The sequence below is a fragment of the Syngnathus typhle genome, linkage group LG12 (genome assembly GCF_033458585.1).
Source record: "Syngnathus typhle isolate RoL2023-S1 ecotype Sweden linkage group LG12, RoL_Styp_1.0, whole genome shotgun sequence".
NCBI classification, from domain to species: domain Eukaryota; kingdom Metazoa; phylum Chordata; class Actinopteri; order Syngnathiformes; family Syngnathidae; genus Syngnathus; species Syngnathus typhle.
This window is the reverse complement of record NC_083749.1, coordinates 8,875,584-8,897,228: the sequence shown is the minus strand read 5'-3', so window position 1 is coordinate 8,897,228 and position 21,645 is coordinate 8,875,584. Positions and strand designations below refer to the sequence as shown.

General features: G+C 38.5%; 1 protein-coding gene across 1 annotated transcript in view; it reads left to right on the top strand.

Annotated features, from left to right (window-relative positions):
* Positions 1 to 18,660, top strand: part of whrna (whirlin a) — a 73,171-nt gene extending 54,511 nt beyond the window's left edge. The window contains exons 6-13 of the mRNA XM_061293647.1: positions 242 to 454; positions 1,785 to 2,006; positions 2,239 to 2,271; positions 8,126 to 8,200; positions 8,793 to 9,384; positions 10,940 to 11,097; positions 13,003 to 13,125; positions 18,350 to 18,660. Of these exons, the coding sequence (XP_061149631.1) occupies positions 242 to 454; positions 1,785 to 2,006; positions 2,239 to 2,271; positions 8,126 to 8,200; positions 8,793 to 9,384; positions 10,940 to 11,097; positions 13,003 to 13,125; positions 18,350 to 18,532 (1,599 nt within the window). The 3' untranslated portion in view covers positions 18,533 to 18,660. The remainder of the gene's footprint in view (positions 1 to 241; positions 455 to 1,784; positions 2,007 to 2,238; positions 2,272 to 8,125; positions 8,201 to 8,792; positions 9,385 to 10,939; positions 11,098 to 13,002; positions 13,126 to 18,349) is intronic.
* The last annotated feature ends 2,985 nt before the right edge of the window (positions 18,661 to 21,645 follow it).

Genomic DNA, 21,645 nt, shown 5'->3' with positions numbered 1-21,645 from the left:
GCCACATCCCTGTTGTTGTTTTTTTTCTTATCTTAATGTTTTTTGGGCTCTTATCTCTCCTTTATGCTTATTTCTATCACTTTCTCTTAAACCTTACTTGCTAGTCTCTCTTTCATTGCTCTCCGCATTTTCTCCAGATTAAGAAATGGTCTCTTTCAAGATCTTACACAACTCAACTCTGCACATAACACAAAATAAAAATTGTAGTTGTCTTTAATGTCGTACTTTTGTATCTTTCCAGTCTGGTTTTTACAAGGGTGTGGCTGGATCACAGGTGACCTTATCTAGCTTGGTGAACCAGTCCAGAGCCATGCTAGAAGAGCAAGCGCGTCACCTACTGACTGAGTCGGAACGCCAAACTATGGGTTACTACTTGGAAGAGTATCGAGATGGACACATTGGCGTGGAGCAGCTGGTCATGGCGCTTTTCGAGCTGCTCAACACTCAGGCAAAGGTGAGAGCAAGGAGACGAAAATATTAGAATGAGAAGGCAAAAAAAAGGTCCTTAAGCATGAAGGTGTATCTCTGAAGAGTTCTACAGAGCTATTTATTGATGTGTTGTTCAATTGTGTTTGTCCTTCCACTAATTTTATGTCAGTTTTATAAATACACGCAAGAAAACAAAGGCATCATAGTTCCACTTTACCAAGTACGAACCTGAAAGCTTTCTTTGAGGCCTTTTACTATATTTAGAATTACACGTCTGCCACTTTTTTAAGTTTCAAGCATTTTTCCGAATTGTAAAAAAAATAATAATAATAAGTTTATAAAAAAGAAAGCTCATTTTTCAAAAGTCAGTTTATGTACTTTATCTTTATTAGGACTGAACATACAATGGCTCACTGCCAACATTGCAAAACATGTCGACAGTAATGTTAACCATGGATAAATACATTTGAAAGAAGAAATATAATCATTTAATATATTCAGTATTTGCTTTTCTATTATTACGGATGCAGAACATCAGAATAACTAGCCGCTCAATAGATAACTTGGCAAGCTAATGTAGCGATCATCTTTATATGTAGAGATCCGTGTTGTCAAACACAAACCACTAGACTCAAACTCATAACACATGTCACAAATCTATCCTCTGTTCACAGAAAGCTGACGATACTGCTGAGTCCCATCAAGCCAAAGACAGTAACTCGTAACCTACCCTATAAAACACATGATGACAGTTCAATATATTTGTGCAGAGCCCTATTTTTCTAAAAACATTGGTAAAATTTTGAATTGTATAACCGTAGCTTTCCTAGGATTAAATTTACAGCTCACAAAAAAGGTACGGTTATTTGACTTTTAAATATAATTTACAACATCAGAAAAAGACCATGAACAATTCAGCAAAAGGTTACACGAGGTCAAATTAAGTTCCTCGGCAAGGGTTATGGTGCATCTTAGTTCTCCCTGGCAGAATTGTTAAAACGAAAATTAGGAACCCTGCCACAGTTTGGCTTTAGTCACAAGTGCTTCTCATCAGCCAGCGAGCTTGCTCCCAAGATCTTGTTTACCGTGGGCTCGATTATATTAGACGCTAAAATCAAACTGCTTCTTTATTTTCTGGACCTGGAATTGACACCTCTGCTTCCTGGAATTTCACCAGAAATACAGACCATATACAACGTGTTTATTTTCTGGACCTAGAATTGACACCTCAGCTTTCTGGAATTTTACCAGAAATACAGACGATATACAACGTGTTGAATTATGTGGCCTGTGAATGTTTCGCTCTTATAACTTTCAACTGTAGATTTAGCTCTCCCTTCTTCATCTTCCCACAGTTTTCCCTACTATCAGAAGTGCGAGGCCTGGTCGCCCCGCAGGACCTGGAGCGTTTTGACGGGCTGGTGTTGCGCCGTGAGATTCAGGCTCTCAAATCAAGACAGGGCTCAGCAGGAGCTCCTATCGTTCAGCCAGACACTCTATCTATGGTGTCATACCCTGACACTCTGACCTCGTCTTCGGCCAGCTTCATGACCAATACCACTCTGAGCTCCACCCGGGTAAGCGATGCTGCCGAGTAGACCATCTGATTAGTAATACGACTCAGAGTAAAGCAGATGACGAGGCGTAGTCTATTTACGGAGTGTGGTGGGGGGGTACGGTGAAGACATTTGGCCATGCCATGTCTCACTACATTCCTTTTAACATGGTGAATATTAAAACAGTATTTGATGTAAGCATCTGTTTCTCCTCCACTACTATAACCTCCTAATCTCACCCTCCTCCTGGTAGGAAAGGCTGCTGTGGCTGATAGATATGATGGAGGTAGGAATAATTTGGTGAAACTGATGAAGCACACATGACTTCCATTCCCTGTGACCTGTAGATACCATGAGAAGAGAACATTTCTAAACAGACTCTCCTTTTTGTTCATATTTTCTTCTAGGCAACTATTGTTGTATGTTCAATTGAACATCAAATTGGCAATTTTCTTCCATCTAGCTCCAGTAAAAGGATTTTTAATGTAGCAATTGTGTGTACGTTATCTCCAATTGTCTCTAATGTTGTCCTCAAATTGGACAATATGTTCTTGTATTGTAAACCAATTTAATGGATTTATTATCCATTCGTATAGTCTAATATTGTTTTGTAAAATATTTCTCTGGGTTTTTTTTTATTTTTATTCTGCAGTGATTTTTTTTCTGCTGTGGTTGGATTTTTTTGGTTGCTTTTCATTCAGTGGAACCTCCCAAAGTTTTTGTGCTCCCCACCGCAGAAGGATGTCATGGACGGCTCAGAGAAAATATGTGCTAATGACCGAAAGTAGACCTTCACTATATGGTAGTGACATTAGTGGTACAGGCACATTTCTGTCCTAGCTGCTCAACACAATATGCCATAAGTGAAATACTTATATTTAAATTTAGCATGTCAATATTTGAAGACAGGAGGTTCAAAGAAGTGTATTGTAATGGAGACAGTGGGACGGCCACCAAGAGAGAGATGCAGAGTATGATGCATTAATGTTTCCTCACATTTGTAATTCGTATTATTAACTGAAAAACAATTTGCTCTTTCTGGCCGCATTTTGTGACATCTCCTTCCTTCTCCTCACTATTGGTAGCATGGCTCTGTCCTAATACCCGCAAATAGTGGGACAAGACTGTACAAGTCTACATCACTGCAAACTAAATCGAATACTTGACATTCACGTTACAAAATGACAACAGACAAGTGGACGATGCAAAAATGGCTTCTCATCTCTCTATCTCTTGTGATTGACAGGTAGCTAGTTGGCACAGCATGGATGGCAGTGAAATATTTAGTGCTGGAAAAAATTCTCTCCTGCTGTAAGCTTTTCTTTTAGCACTGCATGATGACAGTGGATAATGTTTGCACGGCAGGAGGTGGGATGATAATTTATACATATGGGAAGCACCGCCTGATGGGTCTTTCATTTTAAGTGGGAGTAATATATGATCTTGGACTTTTTCTGTCCATCCTAATCAGTTCCCTGCCTTTGTTTCCAATTGAACCTCCCCCATCCTGCTCCACCTGTGGTTTTAGCCTTCTTTCTAGCCAAGGCTTTTTTTGTCTTCTCTTTTGACTTCAACCAACACCATCCTCTTTAAAAGCATCAACTTTGGCTAAGCAATGCCCTGCCGTCTTCTGTTTTCATCCATACATCATCTGCCATCGCCCTCTTAGCTGCCCTTGCCTCATAACTCCATCTCTCAATGTCCTTTTCTTCCTATTCCTCATCCCATTTCAATCCCTTACTACGGAAGAACATTTGGGCCTATGAAGAGAAAAAAAAACAGGCTTGCAAGATTCTGAATTTACTCTCAGAATTCTCACCTGAGCATTCTGACTTTAATCTAAAAATTCTCTTTTTAATCTCAGAATTCTGACTTTAAAGGCTAAGATTAGTCAGAATCCTCATTTTAAAGTCAGAATTCTGAGATAAAAGTACGAATCATGCCAACTTTTTTTTTTTTTGCCTTCTTCACTGGCCCTAATCATTTTCCATAAATTCTTCTCGCGCCACATCCCTGTTGTTGTTTTTTTTCTTATCTTAATGTTTTTTGGGCTCTTATCTCTCCTTTATGCTTATTTCTATCACTTTCTCTTAAACCTTACTTGCTAGTCTCTCTTTCATTGCTCTCCGCATTTTCTCCAGATTAAGAAATGGTCTCTTTCAAGATCTTACACAACTCAACTCTGCACATAACACAAAATAAAAATTGTAGTTGTCTTTAATGTCGTACTTTTGTATCTTTCCAGTCTGGTTTTTACAAGGGTGTGGCTGGATCACAGGTGACCTTATCTAGCTTGGTGAACCAGTCCAGAGCCATGCTAGAAGAGCAAGCGCGTCACCTACTGACTGAGTCGGAACGCCAAACTATGGGTTACTACTTGGAAGAGTATCGAGATGGACACATTGGCGTGGAGCAGCTGGTCATGGCGCTTTTCGAGCTGCTCAACACTCAGGCAAAGGTGAGAGCAAGGAGACGAAAATATTAGAATGAGAAGGCAAAAAAAAGGTCCTTAAGCATGAAGGTGTATCTCTGAAGAGTTCTACAGAGCTATTTATTGATGTGTTGTTCAATTGTGTTTGTCCTTCCACTAATTTTATGTCAGTTTTATAAATACACGCAAGAAAACAAAGGCATCATAGTTCCACTTTACCAAGTACGAACCTGAAAGCTTTCTTTGAGGCCTTTTACTATATTTAGAATTACACGTCTGCCACTTTTTTAAGTTTCAAGCATTTTTCCGAATTGTAAAAAAAATAATAATAATAAGTTTATAAAAAAGAAAGCTCATTTTTCAAAAGTCAGTTTATGTACTTTATCTTTATTAGGACTGAACATACAATGGCTCACTGCCAACATTGCAAAACATGTCGACAGTAATGTTAACCATGGATAAATACATTTGAAAGAAGAAATATAATCATTTAATATATTCAGTATTTGCTTTTCTATTATTACGGATGCAGAACATCAGAATAACTAGCCGCTCAATAGATAACTTGGCAAGCTAATGTAGCGATCATCTTTATATGTAGAGATCCGTGTTGTCAAACACAAACCACTAGACTCAAACTCATAACACATGTCACAAATCTATCCTCTGTTCACAGAAAGCTGACGATACTGCTGAGTCCCATCAAGCCAAAGACAGTAACTCGTAACCTACCCTATAAAACACATGATGACAGTTCAATATATTTGTGCAGAGCCCTATTTTTCTAAAAACATTGGTAAAATTTTGAATTGTATAACCGTAGCTTTCCTAGGATTAAATTTACAGCTCACAAAAAAGGTACGGTTATTTGACTTTTAAATATAATTTACAACATCAGAAAAAGACCATGAACAATTCAGCAAAAGGTTACACGAGGTCAAATTAAGTTCCTCGGCAAGGGTTATGGTGCATCTTAGTTCTCCCTGGCAGAATTGTTAAAACGAAAATTAGGAACCCTGCCACAGTTTGGCTTTAGTCACAAGTGCTTCTCATCAGCCAGCGAGCTTGCTCCCAAGATCTTGTTTACCGTGGGCTCGATTATATTAGACGCTAAAATCAAACTGCTTCTTTATTTTCTGGACCTGGAATTGACACCTCTGCTTCCTGGAATTTCACCAGAAATACAGACCATATACAACGTGTTTATTTTCTGGACCTAGAATTGACACCTCAGCTTTCTGGAATTTTACCAGAAATACAGACGATATACAACGTGTTGAATTATGTGGCCTGTGAATGTTTCGCTCTTATAACTTTCAACTGTAGATTTAGCTCTCCCTTCTTCATCTTCCCACAGTTTTCCCTACTATCAGAAGTGCGAGGCCTGGTCGCCCCGCAGGACCTGGAGCGTTTTGACGGGCTGGTGTTGCGCCGTGAGATTCAGGCTCTCAAATCAAGACAGGGCTCAGCAGGAGCTCCTATCGTTCAGCCAGACACTCTATCTATGGTGTCATACCCTGACACTCTGACCTCGTCTTCGGCCAGCTTCATGACCAATACCACTCTGAGCTCCACCCGGGTAAGCGATGCTGCCGAGTAGACCATCTGATTAGTAATACGACTCAGAGTAAAGCAGATGACGAGGCGTAGTCTATTTACGGAGTGTGGTGGGGGGGTACGGTGAAGACATTTGGCCATGCCATGTCTCACTACATTCCTTTTAACATGGTGAATATTAAAACAGTATTTGATGTAAGCATCTGTTTCTCCTCCACTACTATAACCTCCTAATCTCACCCTCCTCCTGGTAGGAAAGGCTGCTGTGGCTGATAGATATGATGGAGGTAGGAATAATTTGGTGAAACTGATGAAGCACACATGACTTCCATTCCCTGTGACCTGTAGATACCATGAGAAGAGAACATTTCTAAACAGACTCTCCTTTTTGTTCATATTTTCTTCTAGGCAACTATTGTTGTATGTTCAATTGAACATCAAATTGGCAATTTTCTTCCATCTAGCTCCAGTAAAAGGATTTTTAATGTAGCAATTGTGTGTACGTTATCTCCAATTGTCTCTAATGTTGTCCTCAAATTGGACAATATGTTCTTGTATTGTAAACCAATTTAATGGATTTATTATCCATTCGTATAGTCTAATATTGTTTTGTAAAATATTTCTCTGGGTTTTTTTTTATTTTTATTCTGCAGTGATTTTTTTTCTGCTGTGGTTGGATTTTTTTGGTTGCTTTTCATTCAGTGGAACCTCCCAAAGTTTTTGTGCTCCCCACCGCAGAAGGATGTCATGGACGGCTCAGAGAAAATATGTGCTAATGACCGAAAGTAGACCTTCACTATATGGTAGTGACATTAGTGGTACAGGCACATTTCTGTCCTAGCTGCTCAACACAATATGCCATAAGTGAAATACTTATATTTAAATTTAGCATGTCAATATTTGAAGACAGGAGGTTCAAAGAAGTGTATTGTAATGGAGACAGTGGGACTCTATAACACATAATTTCAATTTTAATGGTTTTTAATGAGCTCCTACGCAACCGGCAGGTGATTGAGCTCAATCAACACGAAATTAGAATTCAGAACCGCGAAGACAAAGCTTACTTTTTCTCCATCAGTTTGTCTGTCTGACAGGACCGAGTCAACCTTAACTTGCAGGGGGACATTTCTCTTAAACAACTACAGTATTTTCCAACAGAAGTGTATGATGCAGATATGTTTTGTTGCCTAGGAAAAAAAAGAATACAATGCAGAATGCAACAACAAACATTTTGTGATCATTAGAATTTGCTACTTTCTTATGATAATTGAATGCTTTTCACTAAACTCCTCTGGCAGGTTTTGTATCATTGGCTTCTGTTGTAGGTTCACACCTTTGCATCGTGTTTTGTGTTGTTTTTGAGTTTGTTTTTTTACCCCGTGGTGATGGCTATACACTGCCACCGCTGTGTAAAGAAAATTAGAGAGCTAGGTAGCAAGACAATAAAAACTCACACATTCAGAAATCACATTCCGTTCCAGGCACACATTCCAACGCAAACACATAGATAAGAAAAACATTTGCTAGTTGAAAAATCCGTCCTGTCAATTGATGATTCCGCGATCATGTGCTAAGACTGATGTTTGCATTTTATATTGCTGTAAATACAGTAATGTTCATCTCACAAACAGTCTTTATCACTAAGAGTGGAAAACAAGACAGATGGGAGGATGTACTGCATATATCGAGTCATTTTAAACTACCATGCTTTCAGTACTGTATCTTCAAAAGTCCTCTTTGGATCACCCCAGCTTTTAAATGGCACTGCATGGAAGCGCTCCCGACGTAGCAACGGCAGGTCATTAAGCAGAATTGATGGGGCTTCTGTTTTGGTTTCATGGCAGTTAATGAAGGGCAGCATTTGGCTGAACTTAGCTTGTCTCTGAATTTTCTTAGACAATCTAAAAATGTCACATGGGAAGTTGGACTGACAACTCAAATCCTGCTTGACACATAGCTGTGTGTGCATGCATGTGTGTAAATGTTAGCATGCCTTTTAATAAACACCTCTTGGAAAATCTAAATTTTCATTTGTTTTGGTGCACGCCTCTTTGTAACATCTGCTCACAGGCTGCTTGCACTGTGTTGACCCTTTTCTGATTCACTTCAGCATTTCTTTTTTCCCTTCATTTTTCTCTCCTGTATCTTTTAGAACGACTGTGTGGTGGATACTAATCAGCAAGATCCCTTGGACAGTCTGAACACACTGCTGGCTGACATCTCTCTGGTGAGCCCTGTAGCCTGGCACACACAAACACGGGCCCGTGTTTGGCCCCATAAACATAGTACAAGGGAAAAGGGGAGAAGGGGTTGAACACAGTATTTTAAAAGTAGAAGTGAAGCAGTCGTCGAAATGGATGAGGCCAGTGGAGGAATCTAACCGACAGGCTTTGTTTAGGTTTTGCACCAAAGCAAGGTGAAAGATGATCTTTCATCATGTCTTATTTATTGAATGGAAAATGGCCAATCGTATTATTCCACTCCTCGGCCTACCTTTAATTTTCGGGGGGATAAGAAAAAGGTCAATAAGAAAGCTTTTAGACAACCATTATTCTACTTTTTCCTTTGTTTATGTTCTTTTGTATTTATTTTATTTATCACTTCATGCATTAGTGGTCATTCATGTCTCAGTTTTGTTCATTCCACTGAAGTAAAGAATGTAATGTATCAAGTACTATACCACCAAGGCATTGCTGGAATGCCTCTTGAGAATCTTCATCAATTTACAATTACATTTACTGGTGAAATGTTTTTTTTTTTGCAACATATCCTTTGCACATCCCCAATCTATCATGATCAAAACTATCCTCTCACTTCAGGATGACATACAGTCCACCACAGCTGACTCTCCCCCTTCCTTCAAGCCTCCACCCCCATCAGGGGTGCAGAGGCGCAAGAGTAGAAGAGACCAGCTCAACAAATGCCCCTCGTCCGAATCCACACACACGGGCTTGCACTTCACAGTCCCCATCCGGCCTATCCACAACAAAAAGCCGGTTCACACCCCTTCATCACCTTCACTACATCGCAAACAAGATCCTCCCACGTTGCCTTCCAGGGACTATGCAGCTATCCGAAAGAAAGAACTCTTGGCATCCAAGAGAGAACAGAAAACCCCCTCTCATTTGTCCATGGTTGCCCAACAAAGTATTGGCCCTTTTCCACGCGTCCAGTCCCCAAGCAGGGGCGCCAAACTGGCTGACTCATCCCCTTCAGCAGCACCACCACCACCACCACCTCCACCCCCAATCTCCGCACCTCCCCCTCCTCCTCCTTCTCTCCCGCTTAAGCCAGCCACAATGTCCAAAGCCTCATCCCCGGGCTCTAAGCAACAGTTTGTTACAGTGGAAGTTCACAGGCCCAACGCAGAGCCAGATGTCAATGAGGTGCGGCCGCTGCCCCAAGCTCGAGGTGAGAAAAGTAGGTCATAAACAATACATTGTATAAATTTGGAATATCCAACGCGTCAAAAGTAAGTACATACAATAATTATATAATAAATAAACACAGATGGATTCGAGGGTCTTGTTTTTATGGTCAAAATATTTTTTTCAAAACCCCAAAATTATAGTTTGTGTATACTAGTTTGGAAATAATCCATGTATGCACATGGATGACCAGATTGAACTATTTTGTCATTGATATTTGCTTACTGGAAAAATGTAAGAGGGTGGAAAAAGCTGTAAATAATCAATGCAAAAAGATGCACTTAAATTTAAATATATGCGGTCATAAATCTCAAGATCTATGACAGGCAATCAAACATAATTCATTTTCTGCCCACATTAAAAATGTTTACAGGAAGTTTCATTAGGGTTAAAATAATATCAACTTTCTTTATTTAAAAAAACTTCATAATTCATGTGTATTATTCAATGATAATTTATTATTCATTGCTAATTGAAAAAAAAAAAACGCACTCAAGTCCTTAAGTGATTACCTAAGTCTGCTAGCCCATCTAATATGCATGATGGTTTTAATATGACACTGTAGACCAGGGCTGTCAAACTCATTTTTTTCGCGGGCCGCATTGTAGTCATAGCTTCTTTCGGAGGGCCATTATGACTGTCAACCCAAATAAATGGATGAGCACCTCATATTATATACAGTAAAAGCTACAAAACAAACTGACAAATAACTCGTTTTCAAATCAGACGAGTAAAAACTGGTCAAATATTTAAAAATGTATATATATTATTAAAAGTGAGGACAATTTGCAATTCTAGTAATGACACATGAATTTGATGCACAATTTGTCTTCGCGGGCCACATAAAATACTGTGGCGGGCCGTATCTGGACCCCCGGGCCTTGAGTTTGACACCTGTGCTGTAGACAGAAAGAAAAGGGATGTTTCATTTCTAGGTGTCTAGTTAGGGTGTTGATGATGACAGTGTTTTGCATACATAAATATAACATTGACCCTGATATACCACCATCCAAAATATCTGAAAACCCTGAATTTCCATCCACATTTTGCATTAAACATCCCAATTGTCGTCTTTCACATTGACAGATAGTATTTTAACTTGATAAATAATACCCTTCAAAATTAATGAATCTGACAAGATATTCTAAACATAAAAAAGTGCTGTTAAGATGCTGTATGAAAGCGCCCTAAAATGTTTTAATTGCAGTAGTTAAATTTTTTTTTGAAAAAATTACATAAAAATTAGAAACAAGGTGAAAAGTACGAAAAAAGACAATTAAAGACACCAGGGGAAAACATTTTGGTGAGGATCTGGAAAAGTTTACAGTCATTTATTTTTTCCGTAAATAAATGGAGGCACCGGACAAAGTATGCACTCTATAGAATGTTCGCTAATTGGAAACCAAGAAAACAGTCATCTCCGAAAAGTGCTGTTCAGGTAACCCATGAAATAGCAACATGCACAACAAACAAACACACTGATTTAGTCCAGAGAGTTTGTAAATGCTGATATCACGTGTGCCTGCTCCCCCCCTCAGGTGGCGCCCTGTCTCAGCTGTCAGACAGTGGCCAGACTCTCAGTGAGGACAGCGGTGTGGACATAGCTGAGTCAGGACACATCAGCAGCTCCCATTCCTCATGCACACGACACCCTCAAGATACCCAGGGGGGCGGGGGGGACAACCCCACCAAACCGGTGAGGGTGTACTGTGGGCCCGACATGAATGAATGAGCATATTAATAGTTGAGGGGAATGATTCGTGTGATTCAAGAACTCTTTTCTGCTTTGTGAGGACCAATTGAGCTGATTATAAACATAGTTGGAGCCTAAAGATAACAGTCGCGTTATGTTTTACCAAAGCTACTCCGCCACCCTCGCCTCATTGATGTGCTTGTAACGTAATAGATGGAAGCTCTGGGGTTCTGTAGCACTCTCAGAGTGCTATTTTAAGAACAACCAAAGGGCTTTTGTTGCTGGCAGTCCACCACTGTGAAGAGGCCGTGAAAATGGATGGAGCTTAAAATGTTGAATCTGCTTAGTATCAAATGATTTGTGTAGTGTGACAACTACTGCCTAGTAATTAAATAACAGCCTCCTCTCCAGACTCAAATGTAATGTAAACATTTCATGAGTGGTTTCTGCGGCTATTTAAAGTTTAATGTTCCAATTAGATTTAAAGAGGTACTGAGGGAATAATTTGACACTGTTGGTTCTCATAAATGCAGATGTACAAGTCCTTGTGGAACATCTTACCTCTGTTTTTGCACACTTGTTCACACTTACTTGTTCATCCATCCATTTCCTATAACGCTTGGTCATATTTTTTTTTTTCTAATTTTCCATTAATTTAATTCATTCACTCAAAATGTTCCATCTATTATTCCATCCACCACTGTAGTGTAGGAAAAAAAAGTTCATTGCGGAAGGACAGAAATGATGAAACTTTGTTTGCGATGATGGGAAAGTAATACGGCTATTTCAAAATGACAATAATCAAAGTGTGTTCTTAAGGGAGCGAGTGTGAGGGAACGTTTGAAGAACAAATTATCTTTCATGATACATTGCTTCCAAACCATGATGGGGTCTACCGTGCATTTCTGCATTAGAAAATTAGTTCCTGTGTTTCACCAGGTTAAGAATGAGCAATGGAACCTCCAAAGAAAATGTCATTCCATGGCACTGGTACAATTACGGTTTCTTCCATTAAAAAAAAAAAAAACACTGAATATACAGGCCTAATAGAATTACTACTTACCCTTTGATGATACAACTGTGTTGAGTGAGAACTTTGCCGATATCCACCCAAGTCAAAGGTGTGTCATAACAGGATGCCGGCGTCAAGCATGCCGATGAGCTTTCCTGAGATGGTTTCTGACATTTATTTGGTTATGCAAATTGTACTGAGCATCTTTTTGGCATTGTGCTGTGTGAATAGATGAAGCATTTTGGAGTGGTCTGGGGATCCGAAGGCACCTCTCTGCAATAATTATCCTTTCTAATCAGCAATTTGGTGTGGCACACCAGTGGGATCAATGGATTATCTATGCAAAGGAAAATATTCACCAACAGTTTTTAACATGTATGTGAATATTTGAGAGAAATAAGCCTTATAATTTTTAGTTCAGTTTGTGAAAAATGAGATTTAAACGAAAGTGTTGCTTTTATAGTTTTGCTCAGTATATTAACAACTGAATGCCCAATAACTTTGATGACATGATGTAGGGTGGGGCTTCAAGAAACCAGACTCTTGTTAAAGCTATCCATTATTGAGCGGCCAAAACAGAGAAGGGCTTTCTACTTTTATATATTGTGTATATATATATATATATATATATATATATATATATATATATATATGTACTATCCATATATGATATGTATTAGTAAATTTCTCATATTCTTGAAGTAAATTCATGCCAGTATGGGAAAAGTGTACCACAGCAGCAGCAACAACAAACATGTCAGTCAATCATTATTTGTTATATAAAAAAAAAAAATAAATAAAATAAAAAAAGAGATCCATCCCGCACTAGCATGAAAACATTACACAACATCATCTAATGCAATTTTATAATTAACATTGTCTTTGCCTGACTTTAGCCAGGGCTGTTGGAGCCCACCTCCACATTAGTGAGGGTGGCAAAGAGTGCAAGTACTTTGGGCATCGCGATTGAAGGAGGAGCCAACACTCGACAGCCACTACCACGAATTGTCACAATTCAGGTGAGTCACAATCATGTAATGCATTTTGATGACGATTTCTCATCCAATGACAATAGCATTCATGTTCATGTCACTCTGCCCGCCTGCCACGCTCAGATCCTATTAGTTACATTCTTGTTGTGTAGCACCTCTTGTCCAACGTCAGCTTGGATATTCTTCATCTTAAGCAACCATAGGCAGTGTAGAGGATGGATGGATGGATGGATGGATGGATGGATGGATGGATGGATGGATGGATGGATGGATGGATGGATGGATGGATGGATGGATGGATGGATGGATGGATGGATGGATGGATGGATGGATGGAAAGTTCCAATAGAATTTTAGTTCAAAATGTATATAGTTTTTAGTGTGAATATTTTGTACGTAGTCTCCATTTGACTGAAGACCAGTCTAAGGGTTACTTACCCTAGCCATTGCTCAAAATCATCTGCTCACTTGCAGCCCTTAACTGATTTTAAATTAATTAATAAATTCAAGAAAAACCATGACCTTAAAGAGATCTCTCTATGTCTACAAAAATAGCGGAGAAATAACTCAAAAGCCAGTGCCCCACCATCCAAATGGAAGCATATCTTAACTGGCAAACATCATACAAGTGGCTTGCTGTGGGAAGAGCCAAAAGTAAAAACAAACTGCAATCTGCAAAGCAAAGCGTTATGTTCAGATGGAAACTATTTGAATAATACTTTGAAATTCAAATTCAAATTAATTTTTTATTTTAAAATACGGATTCACGTCATACATTCTGAAAAAAAGACATTGTTGGAAAGCTATTAGCTGTGCCTTGATCAACACATATCATCTTGCCAAAGACAACAAAGCCTTGTATTTTCTCATGACTTTAGTACGAAACCTTTTCTGACCACAGAGTTGCGTTTTAAAGATCATAGCAGTCACAGGCTCTTTCAATGCAGTCTTTCAGCCTTCTTCCTAGCGAGGAGGTGATTTAAATAAAAAGGGGACACTGATTGCAGCAGTATGGATAAATGGGGTCAAAATCAGCACTTTCAGAATCTGCAAATGTTAGTTTTGAAGAAAAGAGGACGTGTGGAATTGATACGAGGAGTAAGTTTTAAGCCAATGACGAAGTGCAAAGCTCTGCTAATGCAGGCGGTTACATTTTAAGTGTTGCGTGCATGCTGTCCCACAGCATCTGCCATAGTCAATAGATTTCCTGACAAATATGCCTGTGAGCTATTTTTAGTTCCTTTTGCTTCTCTAAAATCATATTAGCTCTTGCACAAAAATATGTGCAAGATTTAACTAAAGAAATTACAGGGGGATGATTTATTGAGATTTATTTTCAATCCAATCATAGTTTGGATTAAAATTCTGTTCGGATGCATTGTTTTCATGGACACTAAAAATCTTAATCCGATTAGGACTTGCGTGTTCATTCGTCACACTTTTGGGCGAAACAAATTATTCTGACATGAACATGTTGGCCAAATGTGCCAGAGATTGAAGTAGAAGAAGAAGAAACTGCAATGACTTCTGTGTCAGCAAATCCCAGCTCGTAATGGAGCTGCAATGTATCTCACGCCTGCCAAATTGTATTTTAGTTTTTTTGTTTCTTGCGCCTGCCAAGTCCTTCGCTCGCTATGCTTCTACTAGAAGAGAAACGACGAACAGTCACATGAGCGGTAAAGATGGTTTCCGAACTTCGGAATAAGTGTTTTCATGTGCGACAATCGGATTACCAATCGACATCATGTGCGACGACCGATCGACATCAAGCATCCCTCTCATTCGGAATAAAATCTTGAATATAATGGGTTTGATTGGGTCAGGATAATCCGAATAAGGTGTGTACATGAAACAAATTTGATTCCGATCAGGCTTTCAATCCAAATAAATGCGTCCATGTAAACGTAGCCATTGAACTATTTACTTTGATATGCTCTAGTACAACCTTATTGATGTTACAAGCACAGATACATCCCCGAACAATACCAGTGTAGTGCCTCATTGTTATTTGAAGCCATTAATAACACGGTGGCCTTGAGGTCACACTTTGCTGCAAAGGCGACTTCCATTTTCAAGGTGGAAAAGTGAGTTTTGGTAATCCTCACCTGGGGAAAGGTAACTGTGTTATTAGGCCCTTGAGCAAGGCACGCAATCTCATTGCTTCCCCCAGTCAGGATCGAGCATCAGCATGATAAACTGGCTTTGCGAAAGGCAACAAGAGAAGGAAAAGAAAAAACATTCATTTTGTTTCTGGTTGTCCGAGGGGCATCGAGGGACAGATGATGGCATCGAATCCAAGCCACTACACTATATCATTCTGTCCCGATTGTATAACGCAGTCAAGTTGATACAGCACACCTTTGGCTTGTGCACTCTATTTCTCTCTGGCCAATGGATGCTTACTGAATGCCAGCCGTTATCTTTCCAAATCACTAGTTCTGAAGCACCCGTTATCACTTCTCACTTCCCATCATGATGACCGACTGCTCTGCCAGCATCGAGTAATTGTTGCAATAAAGTGAAGAAGGAGTAAACAGGGTTTATCAATAGCAATGCTGTTAACTATGGATTGCTCAAGGTTTAAACTTAAAACCAACCAGACTGTGTGGGGGGGGGGGGGGGGGGGTGTATTAAAACCGGAAATATGAAACTATCCATCCATTTTCTATATTGGAGATATATTCGAAATTATCATAGGATAAATTTTCAAATAACTTGTTGCGGACAGTGTGCGACTAATTAATTTGGGTTCAAAAAATGAATGGATGCATTATTAATTTTAGTAACATTTAACCACTTATTTCACACTTATTAGTGTATTGGTGTATGGGAAATTTAAAAAATGATGTGCAGGCAATGGGGAAAAAAAATGAAGGAAACTCCTTTTCAGCTTATTATTGTACTGGTATTACATTTTTATGATGATTAAGTGATTCCAATGAGAAAAACCAAAGGCACATTCCAGTGATATTGACACAAGTGCTCCAACCAGCCATCACAATAATTAAAATGTGTTATGTCCTGTTAAATTAATTGCACACAGTTGTGACGTGTGTTAAATTTACAGCGCGAAAGAACTGTTGCTTGTTCTTGCCATTGAAACTTGGAGAAGAATTTAACTGTCTTGGCAGCTGTCACTTGTGTGCAAAGTGTGGTGAACAATTATGAAATTTAAATCGGGTTTGTCTTACAAGAGTCATTTCTTTACATCAGTATCTGACAGAGAAATGCCATACTCAACTTGACACCAAAACCAGTTCGTAGCAGTTCAGACATTGGTTCAGGATGCAAAGTTTTATTAGTTCAAAATGGAGTAGATGGTTATTTATTTAAGGAAAACTCTACAAAATAATTTCTTAAAAAGAGAGAAACAATATAGTCTTTAACACAAACTGTTTGTATGGAAATTGTGGTTGACTCAGAAGATAAAACTAACAAAAATGGCCCTCTCACAATGTCTTTCATATTTTCCCCCCCACAAATGTAAATCTGACACTTATGTGTTTAAAGGAATGCGACTTGTGAAGCGTTCAAAGGTTGCTGCCACTTGAAGCTGGCTTTAGTGTGCTTTTGCCCTACTTGTGGGTCCATCCACAGTTTGGCACAGCATGCTTAAACGTATAATCAAAATGCAAATTTGCGTGACTTGGCCCTGCTAAACCTGGCAGAAATAAATCCCAGTGACACTACCTTCATGATCGCAGCCAAGAAATAAAATGGGCAAATATATGCTGCGTTCAAGTCCTTGGGGCAAATTGGGGCATGAGGGACGTCATGCGTTGTTTAAGCCTGGTTCACACGTCAAGATTTTTTAAATTGTCCACCGACTTCTAAACCTTGAGAGACCACACAGATGATGAGAAAAAAATCTGAGTTATGAAAGTTTGGAGTGGTCGATCGGGCTAGCATGCATGTTTGCGGGATGTGGGAGGAAACGGGAGTGCTGGGAGGAAACCCACACAGGCACGGGGAGAACATGCAAACTCCAGACAGTGCTGGAATCAAACCTACAACACAATGCGAGGCTAATTCGAGGTTATCATTTATTCATAGCGTACGATCAATACATGTAGCAGAGCATACTCTGTGTTGCTAAATATATCAGGAGAATGGTATACATTTAACTTTAAAAAATAGGATGTAGAAATTTCACTGATTATTTCAATCCAACTCAGTCTACCAGAAGTGAATTAGTAGCTTTTCTGGATACATGCCCAGAGGTGCATAAGGAGATTGACATTTAGATGCTCTTATTTACCGTGTTTCAGAATGTGGAAAGCATTAACAGTTGAAGCAAGTGCATTTACTGTGTATTTGTATATACTCTCACGTGTGCGTGCAAATGTGTGGGTGTACTTTGGAACTCGCAACGTAATCCCTAAAATCATGTGACTTTTCTCCAGCGTGCAATTGTGAATTAAGTGACAACCCCCGTGCGCTTGCCTCTGATCGGTTTAGCATAACTGGGTAATGTCATACAATTACCAGGAAGAAATTGTGGCGAAAATAAATAAAATAGAGAGTGGCATACTGATTCAATGAAATCCTTAATTTAACCTTGCCACTAAAATTGGAATACAGTTGGTAGTACTTTTCAATTGGCTGTTCAACAAGAATTGCTGACTTATCTGTTTTATCGTTAATAGGGTGTGCATCTTGGAAAAAGCTGGATGACAGACGCTTTAGTTCAGGACGTGCCAGCTCATAAACCCCGACTTTCTCAGCATCTTTCGTTCAATTCAGTGTGAAACATGTGCAAGCAGATTTTTTTTTATTAGCCTGGGACACAACACATCCTTGGTTTGGATTTTTTTGTTTGCTTTGTTTGAACGGTACTCACCAAAAGGTTCCATCCATAAGGTTTGTTGTACAAAAGACTTATAAACTTGGAAACGTATTCAATATAAACGGTTTAGGAAGTACATTGAAAGAATTTTTGTTTGTCCTATTTCAATGTCGAGCAGAGTACATTGTATTAATTTGACCTTGTATTAATATGGATTGTTCTTATTCTCCTTTATATGTAGTAACTACTTTTGTTTATTTTGGGAAAATGTGTAAGATTAAATACATTGTTAGCTTTTGGTCTAGTCGTTATTTTTTTCTTTACTTTTTACTTCCCATTCAATTTTGGAAATATGAATCCAGTTATTTAAATATAGTTTTCATGTATTAATTCCTGCAAATGTGTGTGCGTGTGTGTTTTTTTTTTTTTTAAATAACCTTGTCCTTTTTCTGTCTCTTTTTCTAAGCGTGGCGGTTCAGCTCACAACTGTGGTCAGCTGAAGGTGGGTCAGGTGATCCTGGAGGTAAATGGGGTTTCCCTTAGGGGCCGTGAGCACAAGGACGCCGCACGCCTCATCGCTGAGGCCTTCAAAACCAAAGAGAGGGACTATGTGGACTTTCTGGTGACTGAGTTCAATGTAGCACTATAGCTGAGTAGGAGAGGAGACGAGCAGGGAATCAAGGACAAAAAGGAGGAGGACTTTTTCATTTTTAAATGGCACAAGTCTTTAGCGGTGAACTAAAAGGAAAATCCACCTCATCTGTCACACAACCTTATTTTTACATGAACCTGTTCTTGATTCTTTTCAACATGTTACCTCTCCGCACCTTATGCACTACAGTAGATACTAATAGTGAAGCCTCTACAACCTAAATTTTACTTTTTGGATATTGAAATTAATGGATTGGCCTTCATTTGACATTTACTGGAGCATCTTGCATTAAACCAAGTTACCACAGTCCATTTATTTTATAGTTTTTGGCTACTGCAACTGAAGAGACTGGTCCTACTCGGCTTTCGTAGTTTGAATTTATATATGTACAAATAAATATATAGATGTATATACTCTATACTGTACAAAATATAAGATCTCTATCTGAAATATAAACCCTTTGAAAGTTACATTAATATATATACATATATTTAAAATAATATGAATTGGAGCAGCTCACATCTGTCAGATATATGTTGTCCATTGTTTTATTTTAGGCATCAAATGAATGACTATTGTGGAAGGGAAATAAAAAGAACCTCTGCAAGCACAGGGAGCACGTGCAAACTCCATAAAGGCAGCCAGCAGGTTTTAATCCAGAACCCTTTTTAGCGCTGGCAGAGTAAGGATTTTTCCTTGGGGGTGGGGCAAGGATATCTCAGGGGTTGCAAAACAAACAGCAATTTTTTCCAAAATCTTGTGAAAACGCTGATAAAGATTCATTATAAATTCCCTATGGTGAATGTGTGGAAAAATTATTCAGAAAATAAGAAAATACCCAAAAGTCAATTATCTGGGGGGGTCAATGGCCCTGCAACAAGTTAGTGGGGAAAGTGCTAACCATTGTCCCAGTGTCCCATATTGTTACTATAGATACCATCGCAAGTTCCAATGTTTTTAAACACCGGTGCCGTTAGGAGCTAATGAAAGTATGTCATTCATCATAATCACACGTGACAGTATAAACACATAAGAACCCAGTGTATAATGAAGATACACAGATGACCTGAATGTGGACATGCTCTCAGTCGGGGATCAAATCTCAAAGTGTTTCACTCAGTGTTGTTCCTGCTGCTTCTTTTACTAGAACATTTAATTTGATAATTTCCAAGTCCCGAACCAATTAAAATCCCCAGGGAGCATGATGAAGCCATGCCCAGTGCATCATCTCAGGAGGTGTAGTCATAAGAGGATAATACTGACAAAGAGCTTAGCTATACTGTACCCTCTTGAGCACCTTCTCTCTCCATTTATTGAAAAAAGCAATTAGGAGCTAGGATAAGAGTTAGCATTAGAGAGATTAGGTGAAAATTGGAAGACTGGAACAAAAGAGTGAATCTTCCGTAAAGAGTAAACAATATGTAACTATTGTTCTCGCGGAAGTACATTTAGTGAAACCACCGCTTATGTTATATTTATGCTTATAATATAACCTTTGAAGTCCAAGACTGTTTTGGAAGAGTGGTCCACAGATTAGTTTGGATTTACCAAATAGAATTGTGGAAAAACAAGTTTTTTACGAAATTATTGTCACCATAAAACCACTCTGAACGGATATGCTCGATCATCTTTGGTTTCAAGCTTTCAACCGAAGAGCTGTTTGTGGATTTGCTCATAGGCGGTTATAAGTTCAGATAAGTAGCTCGGAGCAAGTACCATACGTGCTTTAAAAGTTCGTCATAGAATCCTAAATCAATTCTAAAGCCGACTGGGAGCTAATGAAGTGATGCGAAATGGTTTATTTTCTATTTAAAGGTGAAGTCTGAATCCAAGATTACTTTTAAGTTTCTGGTGGTGCAAGGGAAGTTATTAATGAAAGAAAGATATAGAAAGTTATGACAAAGATAACGTCTGGGCTTAAGGTGTCTTGTGTGATTACAATGAAAATGTTCCGTTGCTTTCTTAACGCTGCTCAGGTGAACTGTAGACAAATGCAAACCTACATTTTTGAAAGGCAAGTGTGAAAAGTGATCAGAAATGTTGTACACGACGGGAAACAGCCATTGATGTTACTTTTTGTTTCAATTTACAATGTATGTTTATTAACACGCTCCCCCAACAATGGTTCCTTCATGACCAACTTCCTTGTGGAATAGATTGTGCTTATTTGTTTCACTAAGTGCGCCTCCTCTTATTATTATTAGCCGGTTAGTTTTGGTGATTGTTTGTCTTCCACCAGATGTTCCACAACGGCCTCTTTCTTTTTGCTTTTGTTCCTCATGTCACAGTCCTTGTGCTGTTGGCCTGCTCCCAGCACATTTGAACGAGGGTTATACAATGCTATTTGTACAGAAAGTGTTTAATTTTTCAATAAAGAAAACTACACAAAACCCTGAGATGTCATTTCAATAATGGAGAGAAGTTGACAACTTTTTTAAAGTGAACAAGATGATGCTTTTTTGTATGCCTAAAAGTTAAATAACAGTTACAAAAAAATGTATTTAATTTAAAACATGGTGTGAAGTACTATATCAAGCATTCTGATTAATTTGAATAAAAATTAATTCTTATTATATATTATATATATTCTGATTAATTTGAATAAAAATTAATTATTATTATATATGTTATATTTTTTTAAAAAGTGAACACAATCCTGTGTAACAGTGGTTCTTGAAATCTTTACACCAAGTCCCATTTCCAAAAACACCTGGCTCTACACAAACTACAAAAGCTATTGAACCAACTGTAAAAGACAGTTGTGTATTAGACGCGTGTTAATTAACAAAAACAAGTTTGAGGTTTTATTACGAACCAGGGAAATTTAATATGTTGTAATATTATGCACAGGTGATAAGAAAATACAAACGGCACTTAAATAATTATTCATAATGTTCTGTATATACAAATAAAATGCAGATTATACCCCAATACATGTTTAAAACAATTGTAAAGGCTTAAATGCAATTTATCGTATTCTAGTTAACAAACCATACAGGACAGGAAAAAAGTTAAAGCCACTTAGGAACAATATACAATTTTAATACACCGATTTATTAAAGTGATTCTTTGGCATACCACTAAAGGGAGCCTACCTTCAATACTAAGAA